Below are 25,360 nucleotides of genomic sequence, written 5' to 3'. Positions count from 1 at the left end.
ACGCAATAAAACAGTCGGGTCAGTCAATGCGCACTGCTCGTGTACTGAGCTATGATATGCCCGAAATGTGCTTGTCGTTATAACCTACAATCCTCTCTTGTCCCTACGAATGTGAACACACGGTGCACACCGAAGTAGCAACGCACGCGTGCATGCGAGGCACTACTCGAAATATTGGCGGAAACCAAGTCTTACAGGATGCGAAACAACATCTAGAGAAAGGGGAATCGGCGCGAATGTCCTCACCTGTGTGGAGGGAAGAAGAAAGTACAAAATAGTGGTGAAAAGAGAGGCGAGAAAAAAAAAAGTCAAATTGGAAGTAATATAGGTAATGGCAACTACCCTAACGTGTAACCTCGGCGCTCTCGTGGGTTGCTGCCTGTGGTGTAACATCCACCAAGTGACTGACGTTGCTTGTCTTCATGTTTATTTTTTCCCTCGCGCGACAGTGAACACCGTGCAGTACTCCAGGTCGATGGAAACCGCATGAAATGAACCAACAAGTAGCACGCTAAGCTGCGTGCCCTAGCTGTCGTGTGACGTTACAGCTCTGGCGACGTCGCCCTTCCTATCTTGTGCGCACGCAGCAAATTGATTGTCTTTTCTATTCTTTTGCCTTCGTTGTCGGTGCAGCAGCGAAATTGGCTCGTGGACCGCTCCTGTTTTCTTAAATGTTTTCTCATCCTTGGAGTGGAAGTGTTTTGCTGTCTCGCGGCTGGCACTTTCCCGGGGGAAATTTCAAAGTTCTTAATCGTGTCCACCGTCTTTGTTTTGGACGCCTCTTGCGTAAGTTGTGTTCTTTGTCCCTTTGCATTATTCATTGCCAGGCTTCCGAAAGGCTAGCACGTGTCCACATTGTATTGTTTCTTTTACCATAGTCCCTGGTACGTTGAGGGGATGAGGAACTGAGTTTGCTTGTTTGTCGTACCTATGAATCGACCACAAAGGACTATGGGAACCTGTTGCGTTGCAAATAGAATGTCTAGAACATGCCTGATTCGAAGGCTTCCACTATATGGAATTTCCGCAAAGACTGCTACAGTTCCGGTTAAAGTCGATCGAGTAATTACTGTTATCACGCACGAACCGATTTTGTGCTTCGATTTGGTTGCGAGCCTCACTCACAGAGCTCAGCAAGGGCTCGTGAGGCGCCCTCCATGCTGGTTAAAGGGGAGTCACGCGTAATTGTGTCCCGTCTGTTACGGAACGTTCACATTGACGCTGCTAAAACGCATTGACGCAATCCCATATTGATTTAAATACAACTTTCGAGGTTGCGGATGTGCGGATGTCTTTATATCAATTCATAATAATGGTTGCTGGCGTCAAACTCTCTGAGATTGCTGCACATTTTGTTACATTTGTATAAAAGCGAAAACTTAATATTCTTTTGCATACTTCGTAAAGTATATAGAAATACCCAAGTACGTTTATGTAACATCGCAGTATTTCTCTTGCGTACAAATCCCGCAACACTTCTAGCATTTTCAGACCTCATTGGTAAAGCTCACTCGACATTCCGTGACAAATGTTGCACGTCGTACAATATCCATGAATACACGCAATTTTCTTTGTTTCGTATATCATACGAAACAATTTAAGTCTTTAACGTTAAAGCTAAAATTGATGCCGCAATAGCACAGAAAAGCCCCGCATTGCATTACTTCCAAGTGTAAACAAGTTTTGCTTTGTACCTCATAATGCTGGCGCCCCATTCTGCCACAAGTAGCTCTCCACTCCTGTCTAAGAAAAGAAAGCACTGGTCTGGAATGGTCAGAGCGCTGTGTTTCATCACTGCTTATCACCCTGGCTGTGGTCCTGGAGGACTGCTAACGCGATTACGGCATTCCGGTGCCCGCAAGTCTCACACACTTGTCCCGTGGAGAACGTTTTGTTTCCTTCGTCTTCTCTGGTCTGTACCGACCGAGACAGTTTACGATTCGCACAACATAAAATGTGACTTCAGGAACCGTCGAAGACGCTTTCCAGCCATGAGGACATTACACCAGTCGCCGGAGAGCGTCTGTTTTGAGCTTGATAGACTGTACACTAATGCAGGTGACCACATCTTCCCGTTCATGACGCACACCAAGTGGACGTTCAAACTGTTCAAAGTGCGAGCGCCGTTTCCTTATTCTTGTTTCTTTAATGACATAATTTTACGTCGTTTTGGTGTAGGGTTATATCGGCCGAATTAATGCAATTAATGTAATATTTAACTAATGATTAATGTATCAGATAAAACTTTTTTTAATTATACTTAAAAAATTATTTGAAACTGACAAAAGTAAATTCTGCGCAAACCCTCGCGGACCTTTCTCTCGGAGGTAGACCACCTTTCCTTTTTTTTTTTTCTTCGTATGCAAGATGTTCTGAAATCAATCTTATTCAATTCAATTCGTTTATTTCCATCGCCCTTGCGCCTCGATTTTTTTATCATTATCGATTCCGTACAGGAACAAAAAATAATTCATGCAGGACAGAGACAGAACAGACGCTGATTCTCCCCTCTGCTTCATCACTGAAAAATTACTGGGACGTACTTTGCTCTCGGACGAGTTCGAAGAAGTGCACCAATGCAGTGCTATGCCTGGCAAATCTAGCGGTATTATCCGTAGTTCAGAAATGAAACTCACCAGTGTGCTTGAAAACCAAATCTTCTAATATGCACATTGGAGCACCTCTTTCTATTATGTTCGACAATTGCAAGAGGTCAGAAAAAGTTTTTACGCTTGATAATTGAAAAACTACAACCATAAAAAAAAAAAGAGAGAAAAGAAAAAACACAGTCTTGCGTTCCATGTATGGACTTTTTCACCGTTGGAAATAGCTAGCATTTTACGGCATGGACTTCCTTGCATTCCTTGTAAACAACGGCTCACGCTACGGTACTGTTAAAGGGGTTGGGACACTTTCACAGATGTGGTTCATTACAACATGGACGCATTGTACAGCACGCCAGCATACTGGGGAAGAAGAATTTTTCTTCTACGTGTCGTACTTAGCGAGATACAAGCCCTCGAACACCCTCCCGAGCAAAGCGCAGACGTCACAGCGCTCAGAACTGCGTCCATTCCCATTGGCAACCGTAACCACGTGAAATCTCGTGCGCTGCCTCACTGGCGTCGGCGAGGGCTGTGATGTCAGAGCCGCATGAGTTTCGGTATCCGCGGCGCCCATTTTCTCCCTTCTTCTATTACCCTCTTCGCTGTGAAACTTTCAATGCAGGTTCACATCGATGTAAAGAGCCGCGTTTATAAGTGTATCTGGGATAACCTGGGATGACCTGTCGCAACCCCTTTAACTGTGCCGTCAGCTAAATTACGCATACGCAAAAGTTACTTTCTCTCGCGCCTGGAATAAAAGAAACAAAACTAGCGAGCACGGTGTTGCATATGGTACTAACAACTGTACTGCTCCTTCAAGCTCGACAAGCAAGACTATGTTACCTCGACTTTTGGAAGAAGCACAAGAGGCTGTCGTATTGATCAGTCAGCTAAGTGTAGCGGGAGGTCAGGAAGTTCTTCGGTGTTTGTTTCGGATATCTGTGCTGGAGTTTCTCTCTCCTTTTTCTTCGCGCATCTACCAGTGCTGCAGTGCATGCACGCGGAAAACCTTGTATCGATCGCGTACTTGTCTGTTTGCGTGGATAAACTTTTGCCTTGACTTTCTTTCCCTGTGGGATCGCCTCGACTTCGACGCTTTCACGCTGTCCTTCATCCTATTTTGCTTCTCCGTGTTGTGTTCGAAGGGAACAGAAGAAAGCTTTCGCGCCAACAAGGAAGGGGGAACCGAACAAAGGGGAAAAAATGTGGTGGTGCTGGATAACGTCGTTGGTGTAACGCTGTCGTGTGTGAACTTATTCAATAGAATTGTTTGGAGCTTTTATCGTCGGGTATCATTGGTGCAGGTGAGTGCGGGTTCGCATCAGTACGGTACCCGCGTTTGTAAGCTCTCCAACCACATCAGTAGCCGCATCCGAGCGGTATTGAGTACATGTGCACATCCGCGACCATAACATTCGCGGACAAAAAATCTGCATGACAACAATGTTAAGTTTAAACCTTTCTACTTCTGAGTATGCGCACTGTTTGGGAACATGACGGATAACAGAATTGGAGACGCCATTTTGAATTTACCGGGTACTCTCAATTGTGACTCTACCATGGGGACCTCAGCAGAAACAGCAAGGCTTACTTGCGGATAGTGCTTGTGGTTGTACCCACACTTTATCCGCGCGGATTTGAAGACGCTCGATTTCCATCCGCAAATCAGGATGTCGCGCGTACCCGCGGATGTAACCCCACTCGCGCACACCTCAATCATAGTAAAGAAAGACGCATCGTCTGTAAAGATAAACGAGTTGTGATGGCGCAAGAAAGAAAATGTACGGTTTTCTTTCTGTTCACATGCTGTATGCCACATAGCCAGTTCTTCTTTTCGTCTGTCTGTCGCATTTCGTTACCAAATGAGACTGTATTCGGATCTTCTTATTCGCAACGGCAGCAGGAAGGCTACTATAGACAGACAACCAGACGGGGAAAGCTGGCAGCACTGCACTCATAGATGGAGATGATGTATGCGACTGTATTTATACGCAAGATATAAAGCATGGAAACACAGTGCTCGGCGTTGCTTCATTCATTGGCAAAGCAAAAGATATACAGGATGGAACGAGAGTTTTTGACATGTTTTCGGCTCATCACCGGAGTTCTCGCGAAGAGAGTACCATAAGTACAGATTACATGCAGGGCGCTTGGCTTGTGTACCGTATCCACTCTTAATGAAGTGTCTCACTTATCAAATATGCGACGTCATCACAGTGGCGCATCGAACGCGAAAAAAAAAAAAAAAAAGAGAAGAAAATTGATAGTGTGTGTGTGTGGGGGGGGGGGGTATTAAAGAAAGGTAACTGAAAGGTTGTCCAGGCTGCCGGCTTGCTATTCCAAAAAGAGAAGAAAGGAAAACAGACGGAAAGATAGTGGAATTTCTTGTTACAGCCGCTTTTATAAGAACAGTCTCGAAAAGAGAAGAAAGTTCCCGAGATGAAAACTTCCCTCCTCAGTGCGCCGAAATACTCGGCGGCAAATCCAAGCTCTCGATAAAGTATACGTGAATGTGCAGCGGGGCCGAGGCAGCCGCTCGGAAATGTTGAACGTGCATGAGGAGATAATGTAGACGCTTGAAACCATATGGCTTGGCCGCCTTTCTTTGAGAACGCCTCTCTATTGAGGGTCCCGCGGCGTGTCGGGTTTTTGTCTGGCTGCTCCCACGTCTACCTTTCCAGTCAAGAAAACAGAAATGTGCAGACTAAGCACCGTATAGAAATATATTGTCGAGCGATAAATAAACCTATTTGAAACACTTCTCCGGGGCCTGCGTTAATGCGGAAGCATTTGAACTGCTTTGCGCGGAATAAGAGACAAGTACTCGGGCACGGAAATTCTCGTGCGCTTTGACCTCTAAGAAGACAAAGAACGAAAAAAAGTAATTTCAGTTATTTTGGGAAGTACCATTAGTCCCTTTCGAAAGTGAATGCGTGGAAGTTTCGAAGTTTGGGGACTATTTACATTTCTGATGGCGTGTAAAGTTAAGTAGGCTAAAATACGGGCTAGAAGCTGTAATTGCTCCTCAGTTTACTCATTATGATTATGATATTCATTATAATTTACTCATGTCATTATCAGAGATGGTTATCTTTACGTCAAGTTGACCTCGCTGGGGGGCAGAAAAGGAAGTTCCTCTCGCGTGGCACTCTGATTCTCATTTGCAGAGAGGGACACAACCTCGTTTTTCACCTCATTGCCTCAATGGTCGACGCCCAGCGTTTGATTAATGACCAGGGACAGACGACATCGCAACGTTGGTGAGCAGAGCGAAACGCTGTCTCGCCAAGTGACCAGTCAAAATTCTTACATTCTGGTAGCTATTTACCGTTGGCACGAAGTTTATTCGTTCACTGTCGTCACGTCCTTCGCTCGTCATAAAGCCGACATTTGTCTGCGGTGTGAATCCAACTCGCCTTCGACGGGAATATTGCCATTCCCCCCTTTATTGTAGCACCCTCTGCGCGCCTGGGTAACGAGCTTTTAACGACACCCAATTTTTCCTCGCTTTGATGGCTGTCGCGCCGTAGCTGCCGTTGCTAGGGCGAGCGAACCATGTTTCCAAAGGGTCAAAAGTACTGTAACCACGGCTGGATATTAGCTGCCGAGGGGATCTAGTCGAGGCAAGTGTTTAGCTTGTTGACGCTTTTCTCGCCACAGTATATCAGCCTAAAGTGCATCTTCATGTAGTGCGACGTCGAGGGCTGTTGCGTGTGGGCTGGTTGACGTGTAATCGGGGGCGGTGCGTTTTACGAGTGTACAGAGGGTGTTAGGCTTCGGCGTACATTTGTGGAATCGGGATTTTGTGAGTACCTCAACACGTTGCGTTGTAAATGTGGCAGCTGCTTACCGTTTCTTTGCCGTTCTTTGTTAACCTGTAAAAAGAAGCAAAAATACGCATTTTAGAAACTAGTCATTTTGCGTATTTATAACGCGCAAAGAATTTTGGCTTTGAGCAGTAAGCGACATGACACTGTACTTGAAGTACATAAACACATTTCACTGGCCAGATGTGAACACGTGAATTGCCTTAAGACTGCCATTACTAATTTTTGATGGACCTGCGGCATGACACCGGCCTCGGAGTATCATTTGGTAGCGTTTCCTCCTGCCGATCCCAAGGTTGCGGGTTCGATCCCGGCCAAGGACGCCAACAAATTGGTGGCAGGGTGCAAGTTGCTTAGATACGGCGTCTCCTGCGAGGAACGTTAAATACGGTGTGCTGAGGTCTCGGCGCACCTTAAAGAACCCTCAGATGGACAAAATTAATCCAGAGACCGACCACTGTGGCATCGGTTATGATCAACGTTGTTATCACCAAACAAATCAAAAGCCACCAGTTATCATAACCAAGGTCCAAAGGTATGTTAGAGGCCGAATGGTGCTGGGATCGAATTCCACCGCAAGCAGCGCTGTCTGATGATCTCTCTGCGTTTCCCGGGCAGACATTTCAGACAAATGTTGGCACAGTTCTCACTGAACTTGGCCCGTCTTAACCCTTCACTCAGTTTGTCTTTCCGTTTTTTTCCCTCCTTTGGTTCGCTTCTGCTTACTGCATATAGCCGTAGACGCACCGCTGTGCTAACGTGAAATGGAAAGAGATAATTTGCGCAGGGATTACATTGCAAACCCGCCCGGATTTTTTAAATTAGAAAGGAGAACAAGGAGCAACTGGGAGAAGTACAGCTAGAGAAGGTGCATTTAGCATGGAGTAGGCTTGCTGCGCAGTACTTGTCAGGAAAACATGACTTAGACTAAACTGCATAGCGGTGACTTGGGAATGAAAGCTGGACAGTGCAAGCAAAACCCCCTTCCGTTACACGCGTTCGATGTGCAGGCGCTATCTCCGCCTAGTCTGAGTTACGGCTTCGTTTTTAGTCCCTGTATATAAATCACACCGGACACGCAAGTGTATCGAAGAACGAAAGAACACGACAGTTTACCTCCTTAGCGTCACAATTAGAAGTTCCTTACTCGTAAAAGTTGGCGGTTTGAGCAGCAAATAAGTTACTTAATAAGGTGGGCTAAGTATTCTTACGCAAATGTTCAAAAGCAATCAGCCGTGCGCTTCGCATTTTGGTATTAATTTCTGTAAACGAAGAGCGGTTACTGATACTTTTCCTCTTCCGTTTATCACGTGTTGAAATTGGAGAACCGGATGGGTACACGGCTGCGGTGTTTCATTTGTCTATAAACACAGTAGAGAAATACCTGTCGTCAGTGTTCCGAGAAAAGAAAATGGAACTGCGCGTAATGTTCTCCCATATTCGCTTCGAAGGGGGAACGAGTGCAGGAACGTGCCTTCGCATAAGATCCATGAGATAATCATTTGTTACATCTTCGGGGAAAAAAAAAAAGAAAAAAGCAACGAGGACGCTACACTGAACGTTTCGAAACAATATGCTCTGCGCCACTATTTTTTTTCGTCTCATTGGTTTCCTCCTTGGGCACAGAATTTCGAGAGAGGGACAAAAAAAGAAGAAGAAGAAAAAGAATGAATTGAAAACGGCGCTGTTTTCCCCTGCTAAAACCAAAGAAAGTGTTTCTGTTCTTCATGTTTTGCGAGTGGAGGAATGCTCATCGCTGATGACACTATCGTTTTTACTTTCTTCCACGTAGCATCGGAGGAACGGGATAAGGACCAGAACAATGAGGAGGAGGACGAAGAGGAGGACGAGAGTGAAGGAGAAGGGGAAACAGCTGCGGAAAAAGAATTCAGCTTCTTAGCTTTCATCAAAAGGTGAGCGGCGATGCAAGCAACTTCGTTTTACGTTACGTTGCACTTCATTTTGCGACGTGTTAGGATTCTCAGATATGTTTTTTAATGGACCAGGTGTGAGAATCTGAAGCCTGGAGTGTTTCCGACTGCGAAAGGCAGAACTTGTGAATGTAGAGGCCCTCGTAAAATGCCTTCGTTCTAGTAGCGGGTGCTACCATGTGGCAGTTCGTATTCCCACGTCTTTTATGCTTTAGCGCTCTCTCGCGGCGAGAAGAAGCGATTTTTGAGTGCATTTAGTTTGGTACGTAGTATAAGAAGTTCTTACGAGGAAGGGACCAAAGTGTACGAAAGTTGTCTCAGTCCCGGCAAACGTAACTGGGCTTGTGCTCGCTGGGGACGCAGAGCGGTGCGTTTCAGGTTGAAAGCTCACAGTTAGGAGACCAGCAATGTTTCAGGCATAATGTATATAGCAAAGCGTCTTCTGTCTGACCATAGTTTCATCTATCTAAATCGTGTCTGTTCTAAAGAAAGAAGCAGTAAAAATGACGTAAAAAAAAAAAAGGACACTGCCTTAAAGATCGGCCCCGAGGCTCAATGGAACTGGCACAGGCGGCTGTGATTTGTGCGGCGCGTCTCTTCGAGACGCCTAGTTTCGTTTGAAAAGTGATACAAAAAGTAAAGAAGAAGCTGTCGATATTGAATTCTTTTTCGGAGAGCAGGCGAAGCAGAGTATTTATTTTTATTTTCTGCTCCGAAGGAAAAGGACATTACTCCCAGTGTCTGTTGTGTTGCCTTGATTATCTTTGCGTTTTTTTTTTCGTTACTTTTTTAATCTCCCTTTATGAATGGACGCGAACGAAGGGAACAGAGTTTTTGACACTCTTTAGACTGACGTGTAGTTTTTTTTTTTTTTTTTGTCAGCGAAATAGAAAAAAAAAAGAAACGCAATTTCAGAAAGAGCCACCATACGGCATTGATTGCAAGATTGCTTATCATTGTGCCTTTAATCGGTTCACGTGGTTCACAAAGCCGTGGTTCGTGTGGTATCGACTCCGGGCATTATAATTGCTTTTGGGATTGTGCTACACTGTCTTACTTGTAACATTATACCACGTGCACGCAGCAAGCATTCAAATCGAGCTTTCGTCGTATGTACTACGCACATTGTAGTGCCCTGTTTAAGCTATACATAAGAGAGACAATTCGCCTGTGACTCGTTGGAGAACACGCCTCGCTTAAGCGCCGTAGTAGTAGTTTCAATTTTGTTCTAGCTCTAAATCCAGGCCGTTGCAGTTCCGAAACAGGAGAAATATATTCTCATTCCAGTGCATTTGAGCTGCAGTCACTACATTTATGTTGTGCTCATTTGCTAGCCAACTACATTCGCAGTGCTGTGCCAATCCGAGGCTCTCCTAGCTGCATGTTTTGTGTATACCCACCTTTCGCAGCGGAAATGACTGCATATTGGGTCTCGCGACTCCAAGGTTATGTTCGTTGTTATATCATATGTGCAGCGGCTTGCGTGCTCGGCATGGAAGTAATATGCATTACTGGACATATATCTGTATCAGCGCGTCGGTGCACGCGTATCCAACGCATCGCAGGCGAAATTGAACGGTGAATAATTTCTATAGCACGAGGCAGCGAGTACTTGCGGAGCGAATGGCCAGAGAGCGCGTTCCATGCATAAGTGAAACAACTGGCGGAATTTTATGTTGCAAAAACTCCGTGTGTCGTGACGTAAATGATGTAGGGAGTGGCGGTTCTCATATCGATGGTTCCTGCAGAACAGCTCTATTCAGGTGTGGTCTGGAATTGAAGCATCGTATTGTTATACGTAGCACTGTGCGGTACTTTATAGTGCACTATTTTCACATGTATTATAATACTATCGCTCATTCAACTAGCTTCGTGTCGCATGGTTTATTGCAAAGGAGTAAGGAATGGAAGGCCGATGACGAGTAAAATGGGTCGTGGAATGCTACTGTAAAGCGTGCTTTGCCTGTCCGACACGGAAGCGATGAGGCGAAGATGACGTACAGTAATCGGAATGGGAAAACAACGCGGGTTGAGCATGTTGAAAAACATGTTGAGCGGTGCACTAGGAGCTTTACCGTATCTTATTTTTGTTTAGATCTGGAGCAGTAAAAGGTGCCGGTATTATTTGAGCTTGCTGTTAGGTTCCTCGGCACACCTCTGGAATCGGCTCCAACTGATTTATCGCATATTTCGCACGGTTCTCTACTCTGTGTCAAAATACCTACACATACTGCTTGATATACTGTGTACTTGCGTGGCGTTCTGCTGTAGGGGTCAAGAAAACGTATCGCACATAAGTGGAGCGATACTAACAACCACTGTAAGATTGCTTGTGTGTACTCGTATGATATTAGATGAAAGTGTATATACTACACACGTTCGACATTATTAGCGAAATACAGATCCTGCCTAGCAACGCCAATCTTAAGGATCGCAACACACCTTTCACTCTCTCCTTCATATGCATGTCTTTCAAGTGGTCATTACTTCTTCCTCGCGTCTGCACGGAGCTTTCAGAATGACTGACTTAATCATTGAGGCAGCGAGATAGAACTTCCTGAGTTGACACTGCATAACCGAGAGCACGTTATATCGGAAGCACTATGCTAGTACCTCTGTGAAATCGCAAAACCGTTCAACTACGAAATATGTTCCTCGTAGTTCCGACAGGAACAGAAGAGGTTTGAGCGCTGGATGCACGTTTCATTTTCCTGAGCCCTTTTCTATTAACCATGTGCGTGTGCTGTTTCATACCACAGCCATTCTGACAGGAGGCGGGGTTGTGCCTCGCACAATGCACTCCTAGCTGGGCTCCCCCTTGCTGGCGTGGCTTTGAATGATGGTGTTCATCTCACGAGAAACATTAAAGGAGCGACAGTTCTGGTTTCCCCTGCTGTGGGGATTAAATGCGATCATCTGGTATTTTCCCAAGCGAAGTTCCTTCGAAGACACGTTTGCTTTGTGAAGATTCAGGTTCCTTAAGCACCATCATGCGCACCCGCCTTCAGAACGACGTATTAAGAGCTATCATTTTTGTTCACGTGGCAGTAACTGCATTTGCGTGCTATGTATTTACTCGGACCAGGAACGGTGATATTTCGTGGAAACTGTATTCTTTAAAGAACACCCCGGTTGACGTTTCGCATCACACAGTTTGTTGCGACGACTCAGTGGTTCGAGAGTCACGCGAAATGTGAGTAGGTGTTTGCCGATGCGCACCGTCGAAAACACTTGATCGGTAAACAAGCTGCAAAAAGTATTAAAGGGGTCATCGCTCCAAGTTATGTCGGATAAATGTGAAAGGCAACTATTTGCATTCATACAATGCATACAACCTTCACTCTTAGTGCTACAGCAAACGGGGCAACAGGCGCGTAGCAAATCGGCACCGCAAATACCGAAACCCATCCGCCTCACAGAAGCTCTCAAGAACCAACGGGAACGGCTGAGGATCTCGCTTCTCTGACGTCACAGCTTGACGCTGACGAAGGTTTCTATATCGCCAATTACGGCACGTAGAAACAAAATTATTCCCTCCCCTCCATAATCTTCAGTGTAGTAGTACAATGTGTGCGCCCCCTGTGATTAAGGCGGTGAGGGGCTCATACAATGTGTACGGGGAGCGTGTCGCTGCTGAAGAAGAGCTGGCGAAGAAACGACAGCGTACTGATACGGCCCAGACGGAGCCAGGCAGTGGAGGGCAGGATGCTCTGCAGAACGAAGTGCTCTGTGCTAAAAAAAATGCAAACTAATGTTGAGTTGCTCATTGACCATGGCATTAGGTCAAGAAACTTCGGGAATGTTGAAAGTGGTCAGACGCTACTGACGGAAGGCAAAGTGAGGCTTGCTGTTGCCTTAGAGAAAATGGCATCGAACAAGAAGAAAAATGCCAGTTCGTGATAATCTGTTTACCTGTTGGACTCCTCAGGAGCTCATACGTGTCTAGTCAAAGTGGGTGGCAGCTGAACCATCTCAATGTGCCAATATATTTATTCTCTTGCATAATTTGAAGAGCTGGTCATATTGCAATCAACAGGCTTGTTTCTTTACATTTTCCTTTTGGGCTTAAATTGCTCCGAACGAACTCAGAACTGCGTTGAAAATGGAGTCTAATACCACCGTTCAAGAGCTGCCTACAGTTGATCATGCTCCTTCTTATATACACAGCTTAGCTTAAAATACCACATTGGCTTCGCAATATTCGTACTTTACGGGCACGCGGACAACCGTGTCTGCTCCGAAATGTACTGTTTCTGCTTCCAAGCACGATTTTGGTTGCTCCCAAGGATGCCCCAAAACGACTTTGGTCAATCACATCCCTGTGTGTGTGATGTTACCTTTTTTTTAATTCCGTGTTAGCGCCGCGAAGCAACTGTGGCTATGAGCGGCGTACAGACGTGGACAGATGGAGAGACGACAGCAGGAAGGAGTGGGGGACAGGGGGGTTAGTATGCGTCCTGGGCCGACTTCAGGGGGAACTGTGCCGACATTCGTCTGGAAAGTCTTCGGAAAACCCAGGGAAAATGCTCAGACAGATTCGAACCCGTGTCGCCTCCCAGTCTCGGCGTGGAAAGCGACCATCCTAACCACTATGCCACGGGAGCTGGTGTGTGTGATGTAACGAACCACATTTAAAGTTGACGATGAAAGGTGAAAGACATTTAAAGTGTCACGACCACTTTAATCACGCGAAACAGACTGTAGCACACATGAAGGACTTCTGGTGCCGTGTTTCTGCCGTAAGCCATGCTGCTGTTTTTAAGAGAGCAGCGCCTGGAGCACAAAAGAAACTGAAACGACGCTTATAAAAAAAAAAAGAGAGAAAAGAAATACACACACGCACACGCAGGATTATCTTCATTACGAATGCGAGCGAACATTTCTTCAGTAATATGCCACCATCTCCAGCGTACGGAAACTTTATCCTGAAAAGATTGCGGAGGAAGAAAAAAATAGTATCCGCTTTATGACCGCCATTTTAGACAATCGCATCCGGGGGAGTACTTATGTGAGCGCGAATGACCCCTTTTGAATCTGATTTTGCTTCCAGACATCCATTGGCGCACTCGGACGGCGATGACGATTACCATAATGATGAGGCCGGCAATTGCCCCCACCACCTCGTTTTGATCATCCGCAATGGAATTCTTACACGACTCGGCTTAAATCTAAATCTACGGCGTCTTCATTATCATTTTATTAATTATACGCCCGTTGACGACGGCTCTATCTACGTTGTCCCTTCCAATCGATAGATGTCGTTCACATTCTTCGTTCGGGGTTGTAGAGTTGCGAATGGCGTGCATTGTTCGGAAGATTTCTTTTGGGGCGTCGATGGTCTATATCTGCGATCCTAATATGGATCGGATGATATCTATAAGAGATGCGTTCGGATGGGGTGGGTGGATCGTCCCGACGTTTGCGAATGCTGTTGTCGGCGGTGCTCTTGGGGGTGGGTAGAGATTCATTATTTGATTATTCATTTCGACCGCATCTGCGTCGCCTTTGTGGGGATGACGACGGGGCCTGGTTGATTCATAAAGCGGTTCCCGGCTTTTGTCTCCCTGTCTTTCTGGTTTGTTCTTTAATAAATGAAAGGGAGTTAGACGAGCGGAGTGGGAGGTTTGTGTGTGTGGATGGTTCCTTTGTGCGAGCGGGTCTCGTGCAGCTTATCTTTCTCGCATGAAAAGTCTGCGCTATGGCTGAAGAGATGAGTATACGGACTTTACGTAGTTTCGGAGGATAAGGTCGTCGGAATTTTTGTATTTTTTTTTTCTGTCTGGTTGCGGCAGAAAGGCGTGATTGGTGGAGCTGCACAAAAGCGGTACGCCGTAAATTAGTTTGTTTGAACACCCTAACTCCTCCGATACGATATGAAACCGTGATTCCTGCTCTGTAGAGTGAAATACCCATGCATATAGTATGCAGGGTGCTTGCGTTAACGTTGACAATATATATTTTTTTAAATCGGGAAATTCCTTTATGTCACTTACAATGAACATATGTTTTTGGCCAAGAGGTGGCACCTTACGGCCGCACTAGCAACGACTTCATGGGGCGTTGTCGTAATTAATTTTGACTAATGAACTTATTAATTACGAAAGATAGAAGTTCGGCTCAATGGAAATATCTGTTCCTTTTTTTGCGCCGATGCCGTTTAAAAGAAAAGGGTCACTCCAATGTAGCTCTAGGAAATGGCTCCTGAAAAACGGCAGATTTGGAGGTGCTTTCACTCGCTCCGCCTAGAGCGCGCTTTCTCCCTCGCCCTTAAATTGGAGGGAGCAAACGCAGCAGTCGTTGTTCTCCCTCGCATTTAATGGGAAATGAGAAAGTGCGCTTCTGGTGCGCAAAGTGCACACAAATTACCGACTCCGGGTCAAATGTCGCCATATTTATAGCACATACACGAGAAAGGAAGCCCTTGCCAGGCGATATTTCCTTTTTCAGCCACCCATCGACGGATTGCATCGATAATTAAGCCCAACAAAACAAGTCCGTTCCCTTAATTTTGACAGCTCACAATGTTCGAAAAGTAATTTGCTCCACAAACTCGATAATAATTTATCGCCAGTGAACGCGAACACGTCTTTCGCCATAGCCAGCCTCAGTTTCGGAAAAGCATTTTAAAAAATTCCATCGCTTGCTCTGTCGGTACGCAAAAGACAAGAAGTCCGTAACGAAGACAGCGCCAAAATTTTTCGTTGATTTATCAGCGCTGGCACGGTGATGAAAGAACAACGCCGTTCCGCTCACGGGAATTCATTAATCGATCTCGGGCATAAAAGGATGCGCCAGTCACAATAATAAAACTGCACCCGCTGTTTTGATAAGGGCTTCTCTTTGCTTCTCTACTACTTTCTGCGGTGTTGAGTGGGCTTTGTTTCCCGGGTAGTGAAAATAGTTTTTACTTTCCTTATTCCTCGTGGTATTATTTATGAATGTTTGCGATAATTTGTTAGCTGACGAGCCCGCCCATCCGGTGGCATAAGCATTGGCCTCGCTGAGCGCTGCTGCAAACGTTCCGGTCTACTGCCTCGCCCCTAAACAATAAGTGTTTGCTCTGTGGAAGGTATACGGTAGCGTTTATTGTCTTACTAATATGTGAGGGGGCGCTGCGATTTGTTTAAAGAAAAATGGGACGCACATATCCAGACCTTTATTCCCAAGGAAACCGAACCACACATAGGGGATGATGTAACGGGACATGGCCTGAGAATACAAAGAGTGGAAGAGCAAAAGAAAAACCGGGAACCTCATGTTGAATTATAATGGCAGAGTCGGAGCAAGTGGCAGACTCCGCAATGGAGCGGCTTGATCTGGCCTAGAGCGAGTGATCCGAATCTGCAACGCTTGCGCCCAACTTGGAGTTTAGCCCTGGTCCCTGGCCAACCTCCCTGGGTGGATGGCGGCCAGAGACGGAGGAGGAAGAAGAAGAAGGTACTCATGTTCCACCGCAACACCATGTTTCGCAAAATGAGGGTCCTCCCAATCTCCTAACGTTGCCGAGGTAATGTCTGACTCATCGCTTTCTTCAAGAAACAAAATCGCCAACGTACGACGCGAAATACCAGTGACGGCGAAGACGCATTGCGAAGCGGCCATGTTAGCGAAGCAGAGACAGGAAAATAGGAAGCGCGAACGACAAGTGATACGTCACGGAGAGTTCCCATTGAATCCGCTCATTTTGGCGGAGCAGTCTGGGTTGCTCCTTGGAACGACCTTGGCTTGCATGCCGCTCCAAAGCTCCCATTGGAAGACTCCGGCACTGTTCCCAATCTGCCAATAGAACAGACTTGCTCCCGGAGGAGCTACAAAACTTGGTCCGGAAGCGTTCCGAATCTGCCATTGGAATTCAACATTACTGTGTACATGGCGAGCGTGCTCACGCGCGAGCATATATCGTTGCTGGTGAAATAGGAGAAGGAAGATATTCCTGTGAAGAGCCCAAACCAAACGACGCCTATGCTGCCTGTATTCACGGAAATGTACCACAGTATTACTGTCTGCAACTTCGAAAAGCTCTGATCTTGAGCCGCGTCTTTAACGGTGCTTTCGGTACGGGTCTTATCGTTGACGCGTCACATAAAACATACCCACACAATATCGCTATGTGAAGAAAAGAGAGTGTGGGGTAACTAACTGAACCTGTATCCTTCGTATCGGCAACAGTACATGCGACCACGAGATCGTCCGTCTCATGAGAAATGATCCTATCTGGCGACAGGGAGAAAGGTTTTTCTTGCATCTTGATTTATGGTGTATGCACACCAGTTTGTGTTTATCGTTTTTTTTTAATCATTTTTGACGGATCGATACGACTATCGGGGCCATCTCTGCTTTGTAAAAAGGAAAAGATAGGGAAGAAAAGGGGCGCTGTTCTTCTGCTGAATCTATAAAAATGGCGGAGAATCGCAACGAGGAGCATCCGGCTGGGAACCCGGGATAAAAGTAATCGACTGTCTCCTAATGCTCATGTCGTCAATGCCAGAAGAAAATGGCGCCGTGCAGGCATCTTTTTACATGAGGGACTGGTGCCTTTTTAACCCAACATGATGGATGATTGCTTTTTTATCAGGAAAAAGGGGATCGTAGTATCCGGATTTGGGTCACCTTTACAATTCAGCGACGAAAACGTGAATGTTCCATGTACGTGCATCTTGCAGTAACAATACGAAGGAAATGAGGTGATCGTAAAAATGAACCTGCTGCTTACGGGTGCCTCGCTTATCGTGTCCCGGAAGCCCTGTACCTTCCTTCTAGCGCTGTCAGTCTGATACCTCGTGAAGGGGGCGAACGTTATTCTGGCAGTTACGCTCAGTTACTCTAAATGTTCCGTTTTCGGGGCCTTTCAGAATGCCAGCGTCTTACTACTTGGGCCAATTGAGAAGACCAGCACTCTAAGAAGAAAAAAGAGAGGAGTAAATTTGGTCCTTTTGGAGACTAAATGCATTGCAACAATCATTATTTCCTTTCGCGACCAAATGTGCGGAAGTTCTTGCAAAGTTGTTTGCACTCCTCCGGTGTAAATTTTAGGGTCTGGGGAATAAAATGGGGAGCAACTGCAATCTAGGGGGTTACAAATTGTAATTGCCTCCCGGTTTTGCCCACCTTTTTTTTTTCTTCTTAGAGTGAGTGACGGGAGTAGTTCAACTACATCCTGCTGAACTACTAAGTAAATTACTTTTGACGTTAGCTGTGTGGTGATTACGACTGGATGGGCGATTTCATGCAAGCATGACCCCTCCTGTTCTTTGATATTCGCGCTTATTTATTTTATTTTTTTTTATGTGAAAGTAGCACCTCTGTGATGAACAATATCACTGGTCTTCGACTCAGAAATGGTTTCCGAGAACAAAAAGGAAAAGAAAACGCGCACCGCGTGAGCCCCGACTCGTTCGCTCTGCGTGCAAGTAACGGATGCAACAATTTCTTGAATTCATACTACGCGTCGCCTACAGGACTGCAACTTGATCGCACAAATGACTAGGTGCTCCGCACCATATTATTTATACAAAACTGAAAAAAAAAAAAAAAAAACGCTCGCGAAGGCAAGCTTGCTTCAAATTCCCAGCCTCGTTTGAGGAAAGATACACATAAAACGGAAATGATTTTTGCATTTAACGGAAAGAGGCTTTTCAAAGGAGCCTTTTGCGGGGCTGTAGATGATTCAGTGCAGGAGGTGTGCTAATTAGGACCGCTCACTCTAGAGAATGCGCGAAGTTTGTAAGCCGATTCCTGAAAACGACCGCGTCCGATAGTGACGAGAACTTTTTCACTTGTTTGCTGCCACGCAACCTTTCTAACCATATCGATGTTACACATGCTAAGAGATTAGAGAGCGGAAAACAAACGATGCTTTTGCAGGGCCCTCCACCTTCGACTTTCGCCCCGCAGATGCACATGGACAACGTTGCATTGTAGTACATATTGGAGTGATAGTTTCTTTTAAATTGATCTGCGGAGAATGAGACCATACGCGTTTCTCTTTCACCAGAAACACTGTTTGGTTTTATACGCTGATAAGTTGACTTTAGCACGGACATGTTGACTTTAGCACGGACATGTTGTTTAGCACGAACAACGCGCCGGTACATTATTTCAAGTAAGTAAAAGTAAAAAGAAAAGAAAAGAAAAGAGAACGGAACCATAACCAATCACAAGGTGTGCTCCAGTGACGGGCACGATCTGCAACGGAAGTAGTTTAGCTTGTATGACTGCTATTCCCTAGAATTCACTCGGCTGCAAGAAACGTGAAAAATACAGCCACGGGTAAATCGACACTTCACTGTTATTTGTAACATCGAATGCACCGTTTGCCTGGTGAGCCTGAAGAGCAGTCTGTCAATCTTGTCCCTGCCTACAGGTCAGTGCGGCATCTGAACTTCACCTGCCGTTAAATATCTCCCTCCTTGCAAGCGAGTGCACAGCCGACCTCTAACCTCCTCTTAATTTGTCTGGAACCATCCTGGAACTTCCTCAAGTGTCATAAGGTCGTGCAATAACGGGACTGCAGCTCGAGCGCTTCTCGTCAACTCCCCGAGCGATATGGACGTGTCCCCATGTGCAGCGCCCCATCTGTCCGCTGCAATGAAGCCGAGATGTCGTTCGAGGAATGGTTTTCTCCGCTGCCGGCGCCCGTCATATCAGCTTTCTCCGAAAGTCGTTTCGTCCGGCGGACACATTTACGAGGGACAAATGCTCGCACGCTCTCGTGGCTCGCGCGTGCCATCGCGTTATCGTAGAAGAGCGAGCGGAAATTGGAAAGCAGTCGGACCGAAAAATGTGCACCCGTCCAAGCGCCAGTGCATACGTGAACGAGCTGTTGCCGCGCCTGACTGGGTGACGTTTGTAACCGGACCAAGGTATGTTGTTACTTGATAACATGCTAGGTGATATCTGAGTCGTCGTTTTTGTCGCCGAGAAAGCATAAAATGCTGGGGTACTGGTGATCAATTGTGTCTGAGCGGGCAGGTTATGCGACAAGGAGAACCAATGAGGCTCCTGCACATGACGTCACGCGCAGCCTTTGAGCCACGTGACATGGGAAAACGTGGGGATTGGGGTGCCTGAATACTAGCTCCCTCTGCGTAGGGTGGAGTCACCCTTCGTAGAGCGAATGCCGCAAAGCCGCTTTTTTAGTCCCACGCTGTGTACCGATTTCACCCACTTTTCGAAACCTCCTCTGCTATTTATTTGCTCAATTCCAAAATGTAGCGTGTAGCTAGGCGTATAGCTACACTTTTGTGAGCGCATCGCAAGCTGTGAGTGGGCTGTAAAGGTGGCGGAAATTCGTAACAGACGACGTGGTTGTCTTCACCCTATGCAGAGGGAGCTAGTATTGAGACACCCTAATGGGATGCGTCACAGGCCTCATACTGCGGGCCGAATGAGGTAGCAGCGGGTGTTTTTACAATTTGCTCTCGTAATTGCACGCATACCGCAACAACTCGCGGCATGCCCAGCTGCTGTGACTTCGGAGCGCCAATATGTTTCCCATGTCACGTGACCAAACGTGACGTCGCTGCACAAGCCTCATTTATAAGGGGATCCCTTCGTGATCTGATCTTCGCATCATCTCGAGGGCTTCTCTAACGTAGGTGGAAGTTGGCGTGGTGTCCCGAGTGTTACTCATAGTTGCAATTGATTCCACTCCTGCGCAATTTTGCCCCAAGTTGTGTTTTTTGCGCCATCCTGATAAAAATCTCGAATTTTGCGCCAAAATACTCCAAACGGAACATACCATCTTCTCCCACCTTGGTCACGGGTGACTGGTAGCAGTGGCTGGAACGCTGACTGGGGCTTTCCCCCGGTCAGCGATATTCCAGCGTGAGATATTCCCCCTTTTCACGTGCGTTGACCTTTCCCTTTTTCTTGTGTAAGCCTACTCCTACTGTACTTGTTTGCACGCGGCTGCGCAACTATATTATTCGTGCCTGGTATCGCCGCCTATATTGTTTTGTTATCCTGGAATGCTACGAAGTGTCAAAGAACACATTTCCGAGTTGAAACTCTTCGAGCTGTGTACGCGCAATGAAAAGCGGCACCACCCTTGTTTGTAATGTATTCCGTACATGCCACGCGGACCTATTTTGTTGGTGAATGTATGTAAGGCACAGAGAATGTAATTTACACAATCTTGTATATCAATCAACCACACTGAAGTGCTCGGCATGGAGAATTGGATGACTCAATGATCATTGTGCACATTTTCGAAAAGGCCCGTAGATTTGAATAGTTTCATATTTCTAATGAGATGGGGACGACACCCGCGTTGCGCTCTCTCCCTCTTTTTGCCTTTTACCATATTTCGATAGCCCTGCTTGCACGAGTGGGTCGATTTGAATGTCAACTCTGTTTGCTTGTGCCATCCTACAGTTGGAAATACGCACTCGACCGGACTGCGTTTACACGAACTCGCTCCAACGGGTGTCGATCGCAGGACCGCCCCGTCGAGTCGAATTGTACCAGCAGCGGTTATTTGAAATTTCTGGCCGCGATCTCGGTCGCATATTAAAGCAGAAGGTAGAAGATCGCTGCAGGCGCAACATCCCTACCGCGTTCACACGAACTTTGCGTTCGAAGAGTCTTCTCGGAACGTCGAAGCTCAGTGAACAAAAATAATGCCTTGAACGGAGTTCAAGCTATGCTCCAACGTGCCCGTGATTTTATTAAAACGGGCCTTGCCACTAAGATCATAGAAGACATCGAAAGTGGCCATGTTCTGCTTTCAAAAGCTATCTCTGTCAGCTGGGAGCTGTCGGTAGGCTGACAGAAATTAACGAACGCCTTCAAAAGCTCTGTAGTTACTGTGTGTGTGTTTTTGACTTGATGAAGTCTTTGAATGCTGTCGTCGTTTTATTGTTGTTCAATATGCTGCTCAATGTGTTTTCATAGTGATGCTGCGAACGTAGTGTTTACTTCAGTCTTTTTACTCAGATTCTTTTTTTTCTTTGGAGGCCAACATAAGCGAGCGTACCTTTATGCTTGAAAGGATACCATGTGGATGCACCCCATCATTTAAATTTCGTGCACGAAATTTTGGTACCCAAAATTTTGTGGCTGTGTCCTCCAGACAGCTCCAAAATCGCACGTTTGCATGCCCCAAAGTGCTCCAGGAAAACCAAATGATGTTGCTCTAAAAATGACAGCAAGTTACCTTTTGAGGGTGGCGTCACTGAACGACGTGCCAATACTTGTTCATGACGAATGACAACTTTTTGAGTAGCAGTGAACTTACGAACAATCCAACTTTCATGCGTAGTACGTAATTGCGATTAGTCCGCGTTTTCCACCGGAAAGGTTCTTGGGTGCTGGCCGGGAAATAGGCTCATACTTGCCATACACGTCGTCTGCCATTCCTCGTCTCGACGGACCTCTTTGACACTCTGTGACGTTCTTTGTTTTTTGTGCATTGAGATTTTCACACGTGAACTCTCCTACACTGTTGTCTTTGGTGTCAAGTTTTTGTTGTGATGTTTTCATTTATTCGATTTCAAAGTGTATAGATTTGTGTAGTTTCCCTTTCTTCTTTTCTGAATAAAGCGTCCTGGAGTAGCCAGTCCTGAGTGGCCCGGGACTAACATCTTCATTTTTTTTTCTTTTACAAATCAATCAATCAATCAGTCTGCGTTCTGCTGTGAGTGACCGTGGTGTGTAACTGTGACCTAATAGTCTGTTTGTCTGCTTATGTTGCCGTAATTTGGACATCAGCACATATAAGTGCTTTCCTAAACATAACTAAGAACCACTATTTTGACGTGAAGGTACGTGGAAATGAAAGTGCGTTCATTCGAACCATTCCGCCGATCTCTCAAAGTGAACCACGATAAATTTCTTAGCGTGGACGCGCTCTGAAGCTTTTTCTTTTTCTTTTTTTTTTAAATCCAGGCTGTCTTCCTTTTTTCTCTCTGTCTCTTCGTCGTGATGGTTGAAAGTTCCGTTACACATGTTGGCAACCCTGCATGTATAGGAGTGGTCTGTGGTTTGAAAAGAAAGACGCCGCTGCCGCCAACCACTTCCTCTGGGCGTACGCTCCCGCTCCTCGGGGAAGGCACTTTGGAACGATTAAGTTCACAAAAGAGCGGCTTTCTATGACTTGGCGAAGCATTTAGGTCTGGGCCTAACGCCGGCTCGTTCGTTTTTCACTCTGCGTAGACCGCGTCGTTGTGGAACCGCTTCACTGCCATCCCTGAATGCAGAACTTACGACGTGTACTCGCTTAGAGTGTGACACTTGAAATATATCGGCAAAATTCCTTATCTGTATTTATCTTCTGGGGCCTGGTACTGTGCTTTTGAATGTGGGACGCGTGTTCCTACGACCCGTATCCATAGACATTTTTAGTGGCACGAACAGCGGAAACGTTCAGAAAGTGGCTTATGTTTTTCATTACTAAGGTCGCTGCGTGCTGTCCATTTTGATGCTACGTCTTGTCCAGTTACTTGTTCATGTTTTTTTTATTTTGTTCATGTTTCCTTGTGCATAGTTGTTCATGTTGATGTTGGCGGAAAATAACAGGACATTTGGGAAGTTTCTGTGTCGACTGGATTCATGCATTGTACTACGCTTCAACTCCAATATTCGGCAATCAGGCTTGTGTGAATGGAAGAGTGTCAAATGTACAGCTTTTCTGTAATCTCAGTTACTTTTCGTTTTGTGGTCCTAGGTCATCCGATTGAGTAGCGGGTTTATCGCACGTGCGTGTCAAGCTTTGACGTCAGAGGAGCGAGAAGCACGGCCACTGGTACTCGTAATCACGTGACCTCTTTCACGCTGCTTCACTGGCGGTGACGTCAGCACTGGATGAACTTCGATACACTCTTTGCGGTAAAACCTGGAATGCAGGTTCTCATCGACACAAATTTTTAACGGCTCGGTGCGACGTGTGGTGTGAAATAATGCCCAATTCGTCAACCAACAGTGATCTATGTTCTTCCCGTCTGATTTGCTGCTTCAGGTGGCTACGTAGCTGACACGTAGCCAAGTTATTTCGTTTTAGAATCAGTGTTGTCTGCATGCAATGTAGTTTTGCCGCAATACTTGACGAGCAATGCGCAGTTGGTGACCACCTCCGATGCAGTGTTGCCCGTAATTTTCAGTTTTAATTTTCTAGAAAGCTATGAGTGCAATTGGGATCAAATATGTGACGTAAGAGTACTCAAGGCTCAGGCTCTCGAATGGTCTTTTTTCATAACTCTTCTGCGCATGCTCTGTGACCCTGACGGCGCCGAAGAGGGTTTCCTACATATTCAATAGATTGCGCCAATATGGCGCCGGCTGTGCTTTGGCGCGCGCCGATCGTGTTTCGCTGGACAGCCGCTAGGATGTGTGAAAAACCTCAGTGAAACACCAGTGTGAAAAACGTCCATTGAGATTGCACCACAACTGCTTTACGGTAATACCTTTAAGAACAATCGCTGACGTTGAAGCACGGTCAGGTTGCTGTACTAGCTGCGTGGTAAGTTTGCCGTTTACACGAAACGAGAGCTTTTAGGCTTACCGATTTTTTTCTTTTTCGCTTTCTAAGCGCGTATTCGTTTTTGAAGTATCCTCGTTCCAGATTTTGTACAGTTATATAGCGTTTCGTCTCTTCGACGTATGTCGCTTTTCGGGCGTCGTATTCCTTTTAGCGAGCTCCAGGGAAATCGTGGAACTGTAATCGGCTTTGGCAACTTGCATGCATGTCCTGACTCGGCTAGCTTCTGCTAGGCTTGGCAGTTTGCCACGGTGCTTAACGAGAACAACGCCCCCGAGAGGAGTTAAATGGGCGAATTTGATCCGATTGCTATCCTGAGGGCTTTTAGTTGGGCCAATTCAATGCCGCGTTCCTGTCCATTCCGAATGCCAAGGGAATTCGTGATTGCCATTCGAGCGAATTGACTGTTCGGCGATAACTGTTCGGAGCCTGCACGCGATAGACTGTGTTGCTTAAAAAAATTCGATATCTGAGCAGCACACTGACATCGGAAGAGGGAAGCGTCAACCTCAGTTCATATTGCACGTGCTAGCATTTGATATAATACCTGCAAAGTTCTGTATAAACTCGATAACATAACAAACTTCAGACATTACACGCCATCTGAAGGTTATTACAGTAGCGATAACCTGTTGGAAATGGTATGGGAGTAGATGCGATGAGGCCCAGCGGCATGACCGACGTGCTGAAGACCAAGAGGCGGTGGGTTCGAATTCAACCACTGGCTGTGCTGTCTGAGGTTTTCCCTGGGTTTTCCGAAGACTTTCCAGGCGAATGTCTGCACAGTTCCTTCTGAAGTCTGCCCAGGACGCATACTAACCCCCCCGTCACCAATTAATTCCTGCTGTCCCCTCTCCATCTCTCCAGATCTGTACGTCGCCCATAGCCATAGTTGCTTCGCGGCGCTAACACGGAATTAAAAAAAAAAGATTCGACGAGGAAAGATGGATCTCATTCGTCGATGCCTTTTCCATATAGTGTGTAGACTGTTGTAGTTCCGTACGCACCAGCGTGTACTCTCCCAGAAAGTGCAGTTAATGACGGGTGACTTAATTATCACTACTGATAGCGATAGCTGCTAACTAGTTTCTCATCAGCTGAAGTAATAATTACGAACCAGAGAAAGTCATATCCTAATCATATGGACGCAAAACGCCATGCTCTAACTGTGCTCCGCTCTTACTACAAAGCACTACGATACTCTTTTATGTAATTATGTGTTGGTTTACTTTCCCACCCTTCATGTAAAGCCCTCGGGCATTTGAGGTAAATAAATAAATAAATACCACTCAAAGCTTCCAAGAGCACGCCTTCAACGAGCCTCCGTGCACATTTTTCACGGCATGCGGACGCTCACCCAGTAATGCTACGCCCTGAGACAGACGCTCTGTCCACCTACAGCGTCCTATAAAAAAGCGGCCATCAGGTGAAACAACTGTACATATTCGCATACCGCAACAGTGAAATAATAAATGGCGCACTCCGGCGTCGACGAGGGCTAGTGCTAGTAACATATTCACA

At 46.1% G+C, this 25,360-nt stretch overlaps 2 protein-coding genes across 7 annotated transcripts in view; one reads left to right on the top strand and one right to left on the bottom strand.

Moving 5' to 3' along the window:
- Window positions 1-25,360, top strand: part of LOC135386012 (protein timeless homolog) — a 301,575-nt gene that overhangs the window by 103,898 nt on the left and 172,317 nt on the right. For both annotated transcript variants that reach the window (XM_064615702.1, XM_064615703.1), the window contains exon 16: window positions 8,226-8,346. In XM_064615702.1, the coding sequence (XP_064471772.1) occupies window positions 8,226-8,346 (121 nt within the window). The remainder of the gene's footprint in view (window positions 1-8,225; window positions 8,347-25,360) is intronic.
- LOC135386013 (insulin-like growth factor-binding protein complex acid labile subunit) overlaps window positions 1-25,360 on the bottom strand; it is a 146,416-nt gene that overhangs the window by 81,203 nt on the left and 39,853 nt on the right. For all 5 annotated transcript variants that reach the window (XR_010420559.1, XM_064615705.1, XM_064615707.1 and 2 more), the window contains exon 2: window positions 6,457-6,481. The gene's annotated coding sequence lies outside the window, so the exon portion shown is untranslated. The remainder of the gene's footprint in view (window positions 1-6,456; window positions 6,482-25,360) is intronic.

Source organism: Ornithodoros turicata, chromosome 2, assembly GCF_037126465.1.
Source record: "Ornithodoros turicata isolate Travis chromosome 2, ASM3712646v1, whole genome shotgun sequence".
In the NCBI taxonomy this organism is placed as follows: domain Eukaryota; kingdom Metazoa; phylum Arthropoda; class Arachnida; order Ixodida; family Argasidae; genus Ornithodoros; species Ornithodoros turicata.
The sequence above is the reverse complement of the archived record's forward strand: the minus strand, read 5'-3'. Positions and strand labels throughout refer to the sequence as shown.